A 16,207-nucleotide genomic window follows, 5' to 3' on the forward strand; every position below is an offset into this window, starting at 1 on the left:
GCAGAAGATATTAAGAAGAGGTGGCAAGAATACACAGAAGAACTGTATAAAAAAGATCTTCACGACCCAGATAAGCACGATGGTGTGATCACTCACCTAGAGCCAGACATCTGGAATGTGCTGTCAAGTGGGCCTTAGAAAGCATCACTACTAACAAAGCTAGTGGAGGTGATGGAATTCCAGTTGAGCTATTTCAAATCCTGAAAGATGATGCTGAGAAAGTGCTGCACTCAATATGCCAGCAAATTTGGAAAACTCAGCAGTGGTCACAGGATTGGAAAAGGTCAGTTTTCATTCCAATCCCTAAGAAAGGCAATGCCAAAGAATGCTCAAACTACCGCACAATTGCCCTCATGTCACACACTAGTAAAGTAATGCTCAAAATTCTCCAAGTCAGGTTTCACCAATACGTGAACCGTGAATTTCCAGATGTTTAAGTTGGATTTAGAAAAGGCAGAGGAACCAGAGATCAAATTGCCAACATCTGCTGGATCATCAAAAGAGCAAGAGAGTTCCAGAAAAAACATCTATTTATTGACTTTATTGACTATGCCAAAGACTGACTGTGTGGATCACAATAAACTGTGGAAAATTCTGAAGGAGATGGGAATTCCAGACCACCTGACCTGTGTCTTTTTTTTTCCATTTATTTTTATTAGTTGAAGGTTAATTACTTTGCAGTATTGTAGTGGTTTTTGCCATACATTGACATGAATCAGCCATGGATTTACGTGTGTTCCCCATCCCAATTCTCCCTCCCGCCTCCCTCCCCATCCCATCCCTCTGGGTCTTCCCAGTGCACCAGCCCTGAGCACCCGTCTCATGCATCCAACCTGGGCTGGTGATCTGTTTCACCCTTGATAGTATACTTGTTTCACTGCTATTCTCTCAGAACATCCCACCCTGGCCTTCTCCCACAGAGGCCCAAAGTCTGTTCTGTACATCTGTGTCTCTTTTTCTGTTTTGCATATAGGGTTATTGTTACCATCTTTTTAAATTCCATATATATGCATTAGTATACTGTATTGCTGACCTGCCTCTTGAGAAACCTGTATGCAGGTCAGGAAGAAACAGTTAGAACTAGACATGGAACAACAGACTGGTTCCAAATAGGAAAAGGAGTATGTCAAGGCTGTATATTGTCACCCTGCTTATTTAACTTACATGCAGAGTACATAATGAGAAACGCTGGGATGGAGGAAGCACAAGCTGGAATCAAGATTGCCAGGAGAAATATCAATAACCTCAGATATGCAGATGATACCACTTTTATGGCAGAAAGTGAAGAAGTACTAAAGAGCCTCTTGATGAAAGTGAAAGAGGAGAGTGAAAAAGTTGGCTTACAGCTCAACATTCAGAAAACTAAGATCATAGCATCTGGTCCCATCACTTCATGGGAAATAGATGGGGAAACAGTGTCAGACTTTATTTTTTTGGTTTCCAAAATCACTGCAGGCGGTGATTGCAGCCAAGAAATTAAAAGACGCTTACTCCTTGGAAGGAAAGTTATGACCAACGTAGACAGCATATTAAAAAGCAGAGACATTGCTTTGCCTACAAAGGTCCTTCTAGTCAAGGCTATGGTTTTTCCAGTGGTCATGTATGGATGTGAGAGTTGGACTGTGAAGAAAGCTGAGTGCTGAAGAAATTACGTTTTGAACTGTGGTGTTGGACAAGACTCTTGAGAGCCCCTTGGACTGCAAGGAGATCCAACCAGTCCATCCTAAGGGACATCAGTCCTGGGTGTTCATTGGAAGGACTGATGCTGAAGCTGAAACTCCAATACTTTGGCCACCTCATGCGAAGAGTTGATTCATTGGAAAAGACCCTGATGCTGAGAGGGATTGGGGGCAGGAGGAGAAGGGGATGACAGAGAATGAGATGGCTGGATGGCATCACCGACTCGATGGACATGAGTTTCAGTAAACTCTGGGAGTTGGTGACGGACAGGGAGGCCTGGCGTGCTGCGGTTCATGGGGTCGCAAAGAGTCGGACATGACTGAGCCACTGAACTGAACTGAACCGTGATATTGAATGGTTTGCCTTGGAAACTAGCAGAGATCATTCTGTTGTTCTTGAGTAACACTTTTCCATTTATATAAAGATAACAAGTTGCAGGATATAAAATAACATTTGTGCTGTTTATTCAAACAAATGAAAATAACATTTGGGTTTACAAGACCTTCACTAACCTAACAGTAAAGAATTCTAACATCAAGAAGTTTGCACCCACCAGCCATACTCCCTCCCCTTTTGATATACAAGAAGACTGAACTCTGACTGGGGAAGATGGTTCTCTAGCGTGGTAGTCTGCAGTCTTCTTGGTCTGCTGGCCTCCCAGATAAAGCCTTTATTCTTTGCCACAACAACTCTTCTCCCAACAGATTGGCTTGTCACCTGGCAAGCAGCATGAGCTTAGACTTGGTAACAAGTGCTCTCTCAGCCTTGGGACTAAAGGTGTTTCCCTGCTGACTTAACATGGCCCAAGTCAAGAGAGAGGAGGAGATGGCAACCACCTGAGTGCTGCCCATTAATGGGGAACTGTGAGGATCGACCAGAGGAGATGCTTCCTAGGACAATGCCCTGTGAGTGTGAGGCCCCTGGAAATGACATAAAATGCCCACAAGAGAAAGTCTGCTCTCAACCTCTGACAGTGCAGGTGGTACCATGGGGGGCTTCCATCAGAGCCCTGGCATAACACAAGCCTTTCTTGCTCTTTTACCCTTCTTCCCTTCCCTCCTTCCCCTTGCTGGATGAGGAGAGGTCAGAATTCAGGATGAGTAATCTAGGGAGCAGCTGAGCCTAGCGGACAGGGCTGGGAAGAAGAGGAAGCAACTCCAAGGGCAAATGGAGACGTTTAGGTGCTCCTGGCCCAGCTCTGCACTGCAGCATCTCCATCTAAGGCGGGCTCTTCTCCTGGAGGACAGGAGCTGCCTCGCGTTGAAATACAACGTGGCATTTTGACTGTTACTCTGGCCTGTGTGATTTAATTACTGAAATCAGATTTCCTCTTGTTACTGAAAATAACTAGAGGACCCCTGGATTTCAGCTGAGACCTGGGGGTTCAGCACCACGGAGCATGTACGAACAGGTGGAGAGAACAGAGTTGGTTTTGAAGTACCCAGGGAGTCCAGCTTGTTCAAAGTGAAAGAAGCAATGGCTTTGGGATTGCAGAAAGAGTCATTTAAAATAAACCTATTTGATATTTAGTATTTGGATATCTACTAAATAGTGTGCAGCAAAAAAAAAGATTTGAAAATTATTTGAAAGAATATTCAATTTATTTTTCTCAGACAAGGTTTAAAATTTTTAATATGTATAACACAGTAGCTTTTGTGATAGGAAATTTTTGTCATTTAATTCTATAAAAATAGTGAATCGTGTATACTTTAACAAATAACAAGTAACTTGGTAATAATAATACAAACAACAAAAGTAACAAAATGATTCAATACTAGCCATGCAGTGTTTTAATATTCTAACTCATTTTTGCTTCACTGCAACTGTTAACTTCGAGCTCCATTTTCCAAATGAAGGAAATAAATTTGGAGGCTCTGAGTGACTTGCCCAAGTCATAGAACTGGTAGGTGAAAAGTTTATCTCACTCCAGGGACCATTCTCTGCAAAATAAATTTACACAGTCAATGAAATATTTATTGACATTGGAAATAGGCATGTGATGTGTCACCAGCATAAAATTGTGGCAGGAATGAAAGGAAAAGAGGGTGGTCTTGCTTCTGAAGTTTAAGGGCAGCGCGTGGCTGGGAGAGGTCTGTTTGGTTGCAGTGTCGATTGGAAACAAACAGCAGAGATTGTGAAGCCACATGGAGCGGTTGTAGTGAGAGCAATTTCAGGATTCAGAGGAGAAAAGAAGAGCTGCAGACATCATTACAGTGAGTGAGGGCGAGGAACTGGAAAGCAAAAAAATGCTTCAAGTCACAGAGCTGTGTCCTCCAGGTTTGCCACGAAAGAGAGGGCGTGTCCCACATCTTCATCTGCTGGGTCTGGCACGGCATGATGTTGCAGCCACCTGAAAGTTATTTTCTTAGGGGCCACATGCATTTCTGTGGTTCCGTGTGTCTGTGGAGAGCACGGATTGCTTATCCCTGGAGAAATGGCTCTATGGTCACCACGGTGTGTGGACACAGCCTGACTACAGGCCCAGGGAGGGTGCCACCGTCAATCTGGGTGATGGAGACGTGTTGCGCTAAGTCACTTCAGCTGGGTCCAACTCCGGGCAACACTATGGACTGTAGCCCGCCAGGCTGCTCTGTCCATGGGCACAGAGGGTTGCCCTGCCCTCTTCCAGGGGATCTTCCAGAGTAATACGGCCTTATGCCTTCTTGGGAAATGCAACTGTCCGCATGGATGGAGACCAGAGGCGCAGTGATAAAGACGGATCCTGTTCCAGGAATAGTTAGGAATCCGACGGATCTCAGAAAGGCAGTGTCAGCTTTGCAGCTGCTGGATCATGCAGACCTTGATGTTCCCTGCTGTGTCCATGGTGTGAGTATGGCAGAAAGTGTAACTGGATATGTGCGCGAACACTGCCAACACGCTTCCTGTGGGAGCTCTTTATAAAGTAAAAGTGGACGCAGCACTTTAACCTATTGAGGGGAGCGCTTCAGAATTAACATTGTAGATGACTACCTTTTGTATTTCTTTTCTTGTTTATCCATTTGGAAAAAAAAGTTACCCCCTGGAGTATTAAGAACTCATCACATAATTGCACCCTCCGCTTTTTTTTTTTCCCTAGAATTTCTGGTTCATTATAATCAGTGTGAGAACTCTTTTAAATACACTTCAATTCAAACCAGACTGACAATAGATCCTGAATATCGTGGAGACAATCTTTCATCTGCAGATTAAAAACCACTTCATTTTCAGCAAAATGGTTTCACGTGAAAAATGCCAAAAGCAAAGGACTTACTTTTGTTACTTTCTCCATTATCTTATTTTTTCCATTTGGTATATATAAATGGGGAAAAGTTTACAGATTTTCTGTAGGTGAATCTTGTTAACAATAAACACATGACCATAAAGCCTGACAATACTGACCATGTTTTTATAATAGAGTCCCCTTGATTGTCTCATTCAGGGTAAAAGTGCAAGTTTATGTCATGAACATTGAACACACAACTCATTTGAGGTAACATGATAGATGTAGGTGCCGTGACTGATGGGAACGTTGCTTTAGTGCACATTGCTCATTGCAGTTTTACACAGTTTATTAAACTATGCACTGCTTCTGAGCGACAATCACATTCACATGTTATTGCGATAAACTATTATGGACGTTTGTCTATGTTTTCAGTTTTCAGTTTGTTCAACTTAAATTCAAAGGACTGAACAATAATCAGTATAATACTGTTAAGACAGTCAACTTGAAAAGAAAATACTACACTTTGTAAAGCATTTCCTGTGTGGAATTTTCCCTACATGTTATGCTCATGAAACTTATCTGCATAACTTTTATTACAAAAAAAGTACCACCCTATAGAATACTACAGGACGCCACAACTATATTCTATCATGTGATTCAATGAGATTGTAAGTAAGGTAGAAAATTAGTCATAAATTTGTAAATTATGGAAAGTACAAGAAGGAAATTTTTGTTGAAATAAGTTGGCCAAAAGAGTCCTCACATCAGTTCTGCTTTTCTTAGAGGAGGGGCTGTCATCTGATGGATAATCTCACTTAACAATGATAAATGCGTGACAGCTATCATTAAGATAGATATTAACAAGGCAAGGAAAACTAGTTGCTTAGGAGCCGTGAGAAACATATATGTAACATCACTAAAATGCTCCTTTTGGAAAGGGCTTGGTATACATGTGAGGATTTTGATGACTGATGTACACTTTGTGTATGTTCATGTACACTTTGATTATTTATGTACACTTTCTTCCATTCAGATGTGAAGACACCCTTCTGGTCATTTTATTAGGCCATGTGTGTACATTAGGCATAGGTTAAATGATACCTTTCGTAAGATTCCACAGAATTTGAAGCAAAGTGTCCTTTTATAGCCCTATAATGAATATAATATAGAACCTGTCCTCGTCTTGGAGATTGTACATTTTAAAAGATTTAAGAAATGAATCCTAAATAGTTCATCAGTTTAAACTATGGTTCCTGGACATTAGGATTTTATCATGTTTTAGAAATATGCATAATAACATTTGAGGGCATTGCCACATTTTGAGAAAACAAATAAGTATATTTCTTGCCAGAGGACAAAAGAGGAATATTGGCAGATATATGATTCATTTGAAAAGTTTTTGCATAATTTTAGCCTGTTCCATTTAAAAATAAAACAAACCCAAGCCTGACACTAGCTGTTATGTACAAAACGCTGTGTTAGCTGCACAGCCCCCTGGCGAGGTGAGACTCTACACACCTTGTTGGTTTATTTTATTCCTAGAGCCCATCTGCTGCTGTCCTTTGCCCTTGTTTCCAAAGTAAAGAAATCTGCATCTTGAGTTCAGATCTGGTCACCCAGGAAGGAAAAAAATAAAAAAAATATGATATTGGCACCATCTGACTGGAGGATGGTGAAGACTGAAGCGGGACAAATAAGATGCTTGCACTGGAGTTTGGAAGCATTTTACTCATGCTTAAAATTTGTGATTCTCTAAGCCATGGGACAGAGCTCAAGCTAATGAAGATTTGTGGAAGAAAGACTTTTGCAGGTCTGCACGTGGAACATCGTGAATCTTCTGTTCAGAGGCAATGGTTACAAAAGGACAAAAGGCATGAGCATGTCCCCAAGCAGAGAACCCCATTTAGAGCAATGCTGAGGGTGTCTGGATGTCTGGAGCTCTGTCCTAAATGGTGCCCATTTAGCACAATGCTGAAGGTGTCTGGATGTCTGGAGCTCTGGGAGTGGGGGTCGGGGCCGGGCACCATCCCTGGTCCTTCTGTGCTGCCTGTTTGTTACCTGACCTCAGACCCCCCATGAAGGACGGGTCAGCGGGTTGGTACTCAGATCCTAAGGATCACCTGGGAGGTGTGTGCGGGGGAGATCTCAGGAGAGGTCTCTGTGGGATGCTCCGAGCGGTCTCTGGGTGAGATCTCTCAGAGTGGGCGTGTGGGAGGTCCCCGTGCAGGATCAGTGTGGGTGTCTGTGGGGACTCTTGGTGGAGGACACCCGTCGCTGGCCTTTCTGCCCAGGAAGGCAGGAAAAGGCTCAGGGTCTGGCTCCTTCCGTCAGGGACCCTCTGTGTCACTCCTCCCAACAGGCGTCCTGGGGGTCAGCGGCCCTCACCCCCAGCACTCACCTCGTGGTGTCTCTGAGTGGACCTGCAGCAGCCGGGCCCAGGGTCCCTGCTCTCTGCACCCTCCTCCTGAGCTCTGGAGGCCACTCTGTGACCTGGGTCCCAGCCCTTCCCTCAGGCCCTGGCTGAGCCCCCACCACTGTGCCCACCGTGGGGGATGCAGCCCAGAGGCAGGACTGCTCCCGGGAGGAACCAAAGCACAGGCGGGCCTGTGCCCCCTGCCCCCACCCCGGGCCTGGTCCCACATGTGGGGTCCTGACAGGCCCGGAGGCGGGGCCAACCCTGCTGCTCCTGGATCGGGGACCCCCAGGAGCAGGTCTCTCCACCATGGGAGTGACTGTGACGCAGAGCTCCAGATCGCACTAGGGAATCACTCCTGTCTCCCACTTCCCCGTGTGGACGGGCCCCGGGGAGAAAGCTGACGGCTCCCTCGTTCTCCACAGGTGACTTCCCACCCGCTGCATGACACACCCTGTCTGCAGGCCTCTTCCCTCTCGGGGCTCTGGGGTGAGTGAGGCTGAGAGCACGTGAGCCTTGCTATGACCCCTGCGGTCCCTGGGCCTGTTGAGTCCCACCTGTCCCCTGGGAGCCTCCTTGGGTCACACGTGTAGGTAGAGGTCACGGACCACGAGTCTGGCCCGAGCTCCCCGTCGTGTGAAATCTGATTGTTTACACTGTGGAGAAGTGAAGCTTCCCTGCTCGCCTCTGGCAGCCTGGCCCTCTGTCAGGGGGTCCAGGGGTTCCCTCTGGGCTCTGGGAGCTGGAGCAGAGGGGGGACTCTGGGGCGGGCCCCTGCCTTCTTTCCTCTGGGCCTGTAGATGGTGGGACGCCAGGGGCTCCTGGGTCACTGCACCATCTGTGGGCACCTCTGCCCCGTGCCTCCTTCCCCGCATCCCACCCTAGGGGCACAGCGTCCCACCCTCAGACCATGAGTGACTGCACACAGCCATGCCCCTTGCCCGTCCACCCAGGGCAGGTGGGCGCCATGAGCAGGCTGTCCTCGCCTCTGGGGCAGGGGTGAACTGGCCCTCGGGGGCCTCCATGCTCCCCACCACACACCCTCAGAGCTGGGAGTGTGTGGTCCTCATCCTCAACTCTGCTCCAGAGCAGGAGAAAGACAGAGGGAGGGTGATACTCCTGGCTCATCTCAACTCAGCTCCTGCTGGGAGAGGAGGGGCTTCCAGGGCAGCATCACCTAATCCCACCAGGACATGGGGACAAGATTTCTCCCTCCTCTGGACTCGGGACACACTGCCCCTAAAATCCCCTCCTTATTTTGACTTGTGAACTTGTCTGACACTTTCTGAGCCAGAGGGGAATTTCAGCCTCTGCAAATCTTTCTCCTACAGCCCCACAAGTTCAAAGTAGAGAGAGCAGAAGACAGAGCCAGATCCTGAAATGAGAGAGGTCATTAGGTTTAGTTCACTGTGACAAGACTTGAATGCCATTGCTTGTTTCTGTAACGCTGGTATTATGGAAACTGAGATGTATTGAGGGAATTGGGGTGAGGGTGAGTATTCCACACTGAGGTAAACCTCCTTCCATGGCCCTGTTCCATCTGGAAGTCAAAGCAGCACCTGGAAAGAGTGGACCCTGATCCCTTCCCTCCCCCCAAACAGGGCACAGACAAAAGTCACCACGTCTCATAAGAAAAACCATCTATTTCAGGAAACAAGAGAATGTGTGATAGGAAGTAGTCATTAGCACAAAGAGGATGTGCTAATAAGAGAAAAACATGTTTTTATCTGCATGGTATACATTTTTCTCTCGGAAAAGGCTTTTCCTACTAGGAAAGCTGTGACAAGCATGTTCTGATTGAGAAGAGGCATATTTCTGAAGAAGACAGTGCCTTGGACAGTGGAGGGGACGGCTTGGGACCCTTGTCATTCTTGATCCATGCTGGCAGGCTCTTCCCGGACGGGGACCTGGCTCCCCGGGTGGGAAGGGCCGCGTGCTGTCCCTGGGCCTGGTCCACTTACTCTGTGTAGGACACCTGTGGCCCGTGGGCGTAGCTTGCTGCTGGTGGGCTGTTTGTCTGATCACTCTCCTTTGTCCTCGATAGGAGAGAAACCTATGGTAGCGGTAAGGTGGACCTAATGGGGTCTGGAGTTCTACTTTGTACCAGTTTAATTCTGAGGCGTGTGGTCCACAGTGAAGCGCCATCTTCTCCTCTAAGATCTGTCCAATAGCTGTCACGAGAGCCTGAGTCTCAACAGCCTTGCTGTCTGTAATCAGACGACTTTTGACAGTTCTGTGGCTCTGGGCAGTGTCTACTGCAGGCTTGAATTTTTGCAGGGGCTTTTCCAGTCTTTTGCCTTTACTGGGGCAAACCCACTGCAGAAAGTGCTTAATCCTCTCTCTGAAGTGGTTTTCTGAAGAAACCTGTCTCTTCTTCAGGTGGGATTTGCTTTGTAGGGACTCTGCTGATTGCTTTTTCTGGCCAGGGTGGCTCATCCTGCGGGCCTGGTAGAGCCTCCGCACCACCAACTCTTTTCTCTGCTGTCCTAGTTTGGGCTGCCTATTAGCCTCTCTCGCATCAGTGGAGACGAACTTCCTGCGCTGACTCTTATGTTGGGGCTGCCTTCTCAGGGCCTCCTGCTGTCCCTGGCTGCCCCCTCCACTCGACGTAACATCATCGAGTATCTGGGAATTGGATGATTCTCTACTGGACAGGGTCTCAAAACAGGACAGAGATGCCTGAGAAGCCAAGGTGCTTGCGGCAGTGAATGTACCTGAGTGACAGTCTTTGAGAAGCCGCTCAGTGGCACAGTCTTGAAGGCGCACACAGGGGGGCTGGCTCAAGGCCAGCCAGTCTGTGAACCCTTGGAGCTCAAGCTTACAAAACTGTTCATCAAAGTCTGCATCTTCTGGATTTGAGTCAACAGACTTTGTGTTCAAGGAAGGATTTGTATTAGACCTTAGAAACTGTGATTTCCTCATATCAATATCGATGATTTGGGACTTGGTTAGTAGACTTGGTTCAAAACTATCTTTCCTAGCAGGGTCTCCCTCCACAGCCTCTTGTTCTCTGCAAGATTGGGAACATTCATTGAGGTCCATGACTGTCTCACTAGAGCAAGATCCTGGGGTGGTCCACCCCCCGAATTCCTCTTGTGGCACATTCCTGGCCGTTGCTGGACTTGGACTGGACTCCAGGCTGCCTCTGTCAGCCTCCATGACAGACTCACTGTGCCAAGTTCTGCCCACAAAATTGTATGTGGTGTCCTGAGAAGGTGGCTTGATTTCCTGTCCAGTCAGAGGTGCCTTTGAGGGTTTCTGCATATTTCCAGGTGGGGGTCCTTCCAGAGCCTGCCAGGTTTCCTCACTCGCCCATGAAGGGGCAGTGAGGGGCCTCTCCAGGTGGGGAACTGCCTCCGTTCTTGTTACTTTCTTTCCTGGATGGGGCTGAGGATGTTTTCCCGAGTCCTTGGTTAGCTGGGCTTTTGGATGGTCCCCAGTGTCACTGGTGACCTTCAAGGTGGATCTTGGAAGATGTGTGCAGGAAGCAGTTTTCAACTCTAAGTTAAATATAAACTCGAAGACCTTGAGGAGTAGGACCCATCTGTGCCTCACCTGAATCTTTAATACAGAAGCTTCCAGCTCCTGCTGAATATAAGGACTGACAACAAGAGACTCGTGGCAGGTGTTCATAGAGGCTTCCCCATCCTGAGAAGAACCCGTGTTTTCTGTTCCTGTAGGAGCATTTGACTCTCCAGGAAGGCCTAAGAAGTGGTTGGCAGCAAGTCTTGAACAATGGACATTCACAGGGATTTGACCCTCACAGATCTGCTGTGCCTTCTTGCTTATGAGGGCTCCCAAGACTTTTTCTGGATGCTGCCTGCCTGGGCTCAGCTCTCTTTCTGACTGAGGTTTTGCTGCTGGAACCTTCATTGGGTGGTTTGCTGATGTCATGTATAGAACTTTATGGGCTCCCCCATGCTCTGCTCTACATGAGGGCACAGGTCTGTCCCTGGTAGGGTTCGTGCTGGGCAATTGGCCCTCATCTTCTGTGCATCCTGGCTCCTTTTGCCTCGACCTGCAGAGGGACTTGAGGGCCCCTCCCTGCCCTGTGCCTGACATGGCCTTGGGAATTGATCCTGAAGCTGCGTCAGTTTTTGAGAAGCTTGGATCCTGCAGGGCAGGCTGCTCTCTTGTTCCATGAACCTTTTGGAAATGTGGTGCTCCAATTTCTCCCAAACCTCAGGGCTGATCAAATCCCCAGGGAAGATGGAGACAGAGCTGTGGGCCTGGGAAGACCTGCTTTCCTGGGGAAGGTTGGGAATAACCTGGCTAAACACTTGCTGAGATTTTTTAATCAAAGAGGGTAAAGTTCTCCCACTTTCTACTTGCTTTTTCAAAAAGTGATGTTCTAGGGTATGAATTGCTTCTGGGATGAAAGATTGTGCCTTATTTTGGACTATAGGGTCAGATACATCATGGTACCTAGTCTGTGTTTCAGAGGAGGATGGTTCGATTGGGAAAGAGTGTATAAGATGGGTAGTGGTCTCTAACTGAGCCCAAAGTCGTGCTTGACCTTGGGGCATAGTTGGAGTAAAGGGTTGGGGTTGCATCTGGGCCTTCATGTGAGCCCAAAGTGGTGGTGATTGACGTTAGGCCTTCGTTATTGTCAAGTGTAGGGGTTGGACACTCGTCTGTGTATGAGCCTGAGGTTGTGGTTGAGAGTGAGGCATGGATGGATTCAAGGGTTGGGGTTGGGCCTGGGCCTCCATATGAGCATGAGACAGTGGTGGTTGAAAATGAGCTGTGGTTGGAGTCAAGGGTTGGGGACGGGTCTGGGTCTTCAAATGAGCACGAGGCGGTGGTGGTTGAAAATGAAGCATGGTTATATCCAAGGGTTGGAGTTGGGCCTGGGTCTCCATGTGAGCCTGAGATGGTGGTTGAAAGTGAGTCATCATTGGAGACAAGGGTTTGGATTGAGCCTGGGTCTCCACCTGAACCTGTGGTCGTGGTTGATGTTAGGGTATGGTCAGAGTCAAGAGTAGGGGTGGAGCCTGGGTCTCCACGTGAGCCCCAGATGGTGAGTGAAACTGAAACATGGTTGAAGTCAAGGGTTGGGGTCGGACCTGGGTCTCCATGTGACCCACAGGTGATGGTTGCAACTGGGGCATGGTTGGAGTCAAGGATTGAGGTTGAACCTGGGCCACAGAGTGGGTCGAGGGCTGGGCCAATGGCAACTGTGAAGTTACTTTAGATTGAATTTGAAGTTTTTCAGCCTTAGAGAGTTCATTGAATAAGATAGGGCATAACTCTAGAGCTGACCCAGGTATTGTGACAGCAGCTACGAGAGACTCACTGTGCAGAAAGGGGACACCCCAGAAGAGCTGGCTGCATGTCTTCTGTAGACAGCCCCCCAAAGTGTCAGGATATCGGGGCTTCTCGGGACCAAGCGGCTGTTCTGGTTTGCCTTTATGTTCCAGAAGTGTCTGTGACCCAAGGCATCCTGCTTGTCACTCAGCAACTGATCCTTTTCCCCAAAGAATTCGGGAGGTAGCCTGCCTCCTCCTCCTTTTCCTTCTCCTTCCAAGACTTCAGTTCTACTCTCTTGGTGATTACTATCTCCAGCAGCTTCTGGACATCCGGGTTGACAAACGAGAGGGTACTGGCCTCTATCTGCCCGTTTTTGGGGTGTCCCCAAAATGAGGCCTCTGGTGGATGGCAGGGAAGGTGCTTTTGCTGGGACTCAAAGTTTGTCATGGTAGAGAGACTCCAAGATTTGGCAGCCCCATGCCACCAAGACAGGGCTGAAAGGGGACAGCTTGAGTGGACAAGCCCTGAGATGGCTGGTCTCCAAGGAGATTGTGGAGACAAGCCGTGTGGGATGGTGCCCAGTGGGAGTGACATGCAGGCACCCTGATTGAGATTCAGCACAGAGCCTAGTGGTGGGGAGTCGGAGGAGGCTCTTGGAGGTGGAGGACAGGCATCCCCATTACTGGGGCATGGTGGGGAAGTGGAAAGAGCAAGTGGCCAGGGTGAAAGGCTGTCCAGGAGAAAGAGAGGCTCTGATCGCTGGGAGGTACTCTCGGATGAAAGTGAGTGAACAGAATCTAAGGAAGACACTGAGTGTGGAGAGTGGGTGGAGTCCTGAGAAAGAGGCCATTTGACCAGAGAAGGCGGGGGCATGGTGGGAGTGGCCTCTTCCCTACTCCGCTGGTGGGCTCCAGCCGGCCCTGCTTTGCACACATCCCCAGGGGCATCTTGACTGGATACCTGATGAAAGCCGCCCTTGTCAGGGAGCCTCCTCAGAAGTCTGCAGAAGACGTGAAGAACGAGCTGTAAGCAGGAGCCCCGGGGCCAGGTGGGCTGGGCAGGCCAGGCAGGGGTCGGCACCTGCAGCCCATGGCCCTGCACGGCCCCCATGCTGACTTCACAACGCTCCTGCTGTCCTTCCCTCCAAGGCTTTAGCCGCTCTCTGCCCCAGTGCTCCCCCTCCTAGCTCAGCCCCAGGCTGCTTGCAGTCCTGGGGTCACACCATAGGCTCTGGGAGGAAGAACCACGTAGGAGAGAAGGGGAAGATGCTCCTCCTTTGCAGAAGTGAAGTCAGGTCCCAGACCTCTTCCAGTGCTTCCAGGCAATCTCTGCAAGCTGGAAATTGGCAGACTGTATCATGAGGATGAAGGCAGGAGCCTAGGGGACTTATGGGGCATTGAGTGTAGGTCCCTTGAAGGGGTTGCAACAGGGATATGGGAGCCCAAGTACCAGCATCCAAGGCCATATGATCCCTGACAGTGATGGTGAAGTGAAGCTCATGAAAGCATTTATCATTTACAAAGTGTTTCCATATCCTTACTCCTTGCTACCCTTGTAGTCCCCTGTTGGGGAGAATGGGCGTGGTGTAAGGCATAGTTCCGGCGAGGCAGAAAAGGAAAGACGACCTCAACAGAAGTAGGTTACCTTTATTCAGGCAAGGAGGGGCGACAGTCGGCCTAACGACCAGGCTGAGCGCCGAAAGGGATCAGGGAGGCTTCATACTTATAGGGAGGTTTCTGGAAGCGATAAGGGAAACGTCAATCAGGTGGGATATTTTGAGTATTCTTTTGTTGAGATGACACTTGTGGTTGGGCAGGGGGTGATAAGTCTTCGGAGCGGGTGTAGGGGGTGGTAGGTTTCTGGACAGGGGGTGATAAGTCCCGGATAGATGCAACTGGCCTGGAGCATCAGGATGGAACTAAAGTTATGCTTTGTTTTCTCCGAAGTCAGATGATTCAGCAAGGGGCCTTTGAGACTGTTGTTCTCTTTTCTAGGCCCAAAAGACCCCTTCATGTGGGTCACCTTGCAGTGACATCTGAGCAAAGTTAAACAAGGTGTCCATAGTTGGACCCAGAGGTCCCACCTCCCAATCCAGGCATCATTGGTTTAGTGAAGCCCACACATGTCTGCTGGGCAACACCCATTTCCAGACCTCTTACGGCTTCATTCTATACACAGAGTCTATGAAATATCTGGGTTCTGCTCTCCTTCCCAGAGCTTCCCTGGGTGTTCTGTTTACTGTGGGATGGCCCTGCCACTGGTCTCCTTGAAATTTGTGGAAATGGGCCCTCATGGCTGAAGAGGTGAGGGCTAACACCTGGGGCTTACAGGACTGAATGTCAGAACTTACCTTTCAAAGCTCCATTTCTTATTCTGCTCCTGCTTCTTCCCCTCCACTCCATGTGATGCTGAGAGAGAGAAAAAACAAGGGCCTGGGACCCAGTTCTCTCTCTCCTCTCTAGACAAGCATCAAACAGTGTCCATACATAACATGACTTTCTATGTTTCAGTAACAGAGCTCTGTGGTCTTTCATTCTTTAAGCTCATATTTAAAGGGTATAAAAATATTTTCTATTTTCCTTTTTTGAAGAATATAAGGATTTTCAGGGATTCCCTGAGAGCTCAGTTGGTAAAGAATCTGCCTGCAATGTGGGAGACCCCTGTTCGATTCCTGGATTGGGAAGATCTGCTGGAGAAGAGATAGGTTACCCATTCCAGTATTCTTGGGCTTCCCTTGTGGCTCAGCTGGTAAAAAATCTGCCTGCAATGTGGGAGATCTGGGCTTGATTCCTGGGTTGGGAAGATCTCCTGGAGAAGGGAAAGGCTACCCAATCCAATATTCTGCCCTGGAGAATTCCATGGACTGTATAGAGGTCTATATATATATATATATATATATATATATATATATATATATATATGGGTCTCAAAGAGTCAGACACAACTGAGGTACTTTGACTCACCCACTCACTGACAAGGATTTTCAAGTGAGATTCACCCTGGATCTTTCAGCACTGTTCCTCTGTTCAAAAAGCACATGCACTCGCAGACCTATAGGTGAATCTGAGCTCCATCAGGTAAGTATCTGCTTCTTGAAGCCAGAACCCCACTCCAGCCCCTGCTCTGAGGCTCTTAGGGTTTCAGCACTGCCAGCCAATCAGCCCTTGTCTAAGACATTTGCTCATGACTGGTGAACTGGTGTTCAGGGTTCTGTGCTCTGGCTGACACTGAACTCAGTATCCAGTCTTCGGCCCCTGGTCACTTTGTTTGGGGCATGCTCTGGAGCCCCTATCACACCAGGACACCTGGTCTGAGATCTCCTAGGGTAGAAATCTCTCGGGTAGAAATCCTAGCATTCACTCTACCCCCTGCCCAGCCTGGTTTGTCCCTAGAGGCATGATGTTCTATTCTTCCTTGAGAATAGATGCCCTGTTCTTTCTCATTTCATCTCATTTCAAAAATCTCTAGGTGATTTAGAAAAGTGGAAATAACAACAGAAAAGAAGAAAGAATCGTGTGCTTGTGGGCCTGGGCAAAGTTCCTTACCTTCCTGATGTTTCCCTGTTTCCTAGGGGGAGGAAAGGATGGGTTTTTCTCCAGGTAGGGAAGGATCAGGAGAAAGAGCCCCAGCCCACACAGAAAGGCGAGGATGGTATCGATCAC

The 16,207-nt window shown here is 48.3% G+C and overlaps 1 protein-coding gene across 1 annotated transcript in view; it reads right to left on the minus strand.

Annotated features, from left to right (window-relative positions):
• Nucleotides 1–13,655, minus strand: part of LOC133048783 (putative serine protease 47) — a 157,186-nt gene extending 143,531 nt beyond the window's left edge. Inside the window, exon 1 of the mRNA XM_061132541.1 lies at nt 13,506–13,655. Within this exon, the coding sequence (XP_060988524.1) occupies nt 13,506–13,655 (150 nt within the window). The remainder of the gene's footprint in view (nt 1–13,505) is intronic.
• Nucleotides 13,656–16,207: the final 2,552 nt, after the last annotated feature.

The sequence above is a fragment of the Dama dama genome, chromosome 29, assembly GCF_033118175.1.
Source record: "Dama dama isolate Ldn47 chromosome 29, ASM3311817v1, whole genome shotgun sequence".
Classification (NCBI taxonomy): Eukaryota; Metazoa; Chordata; class Mammalia; order Artiodactyla; family Cervidae; genus Dama; species Dama dama.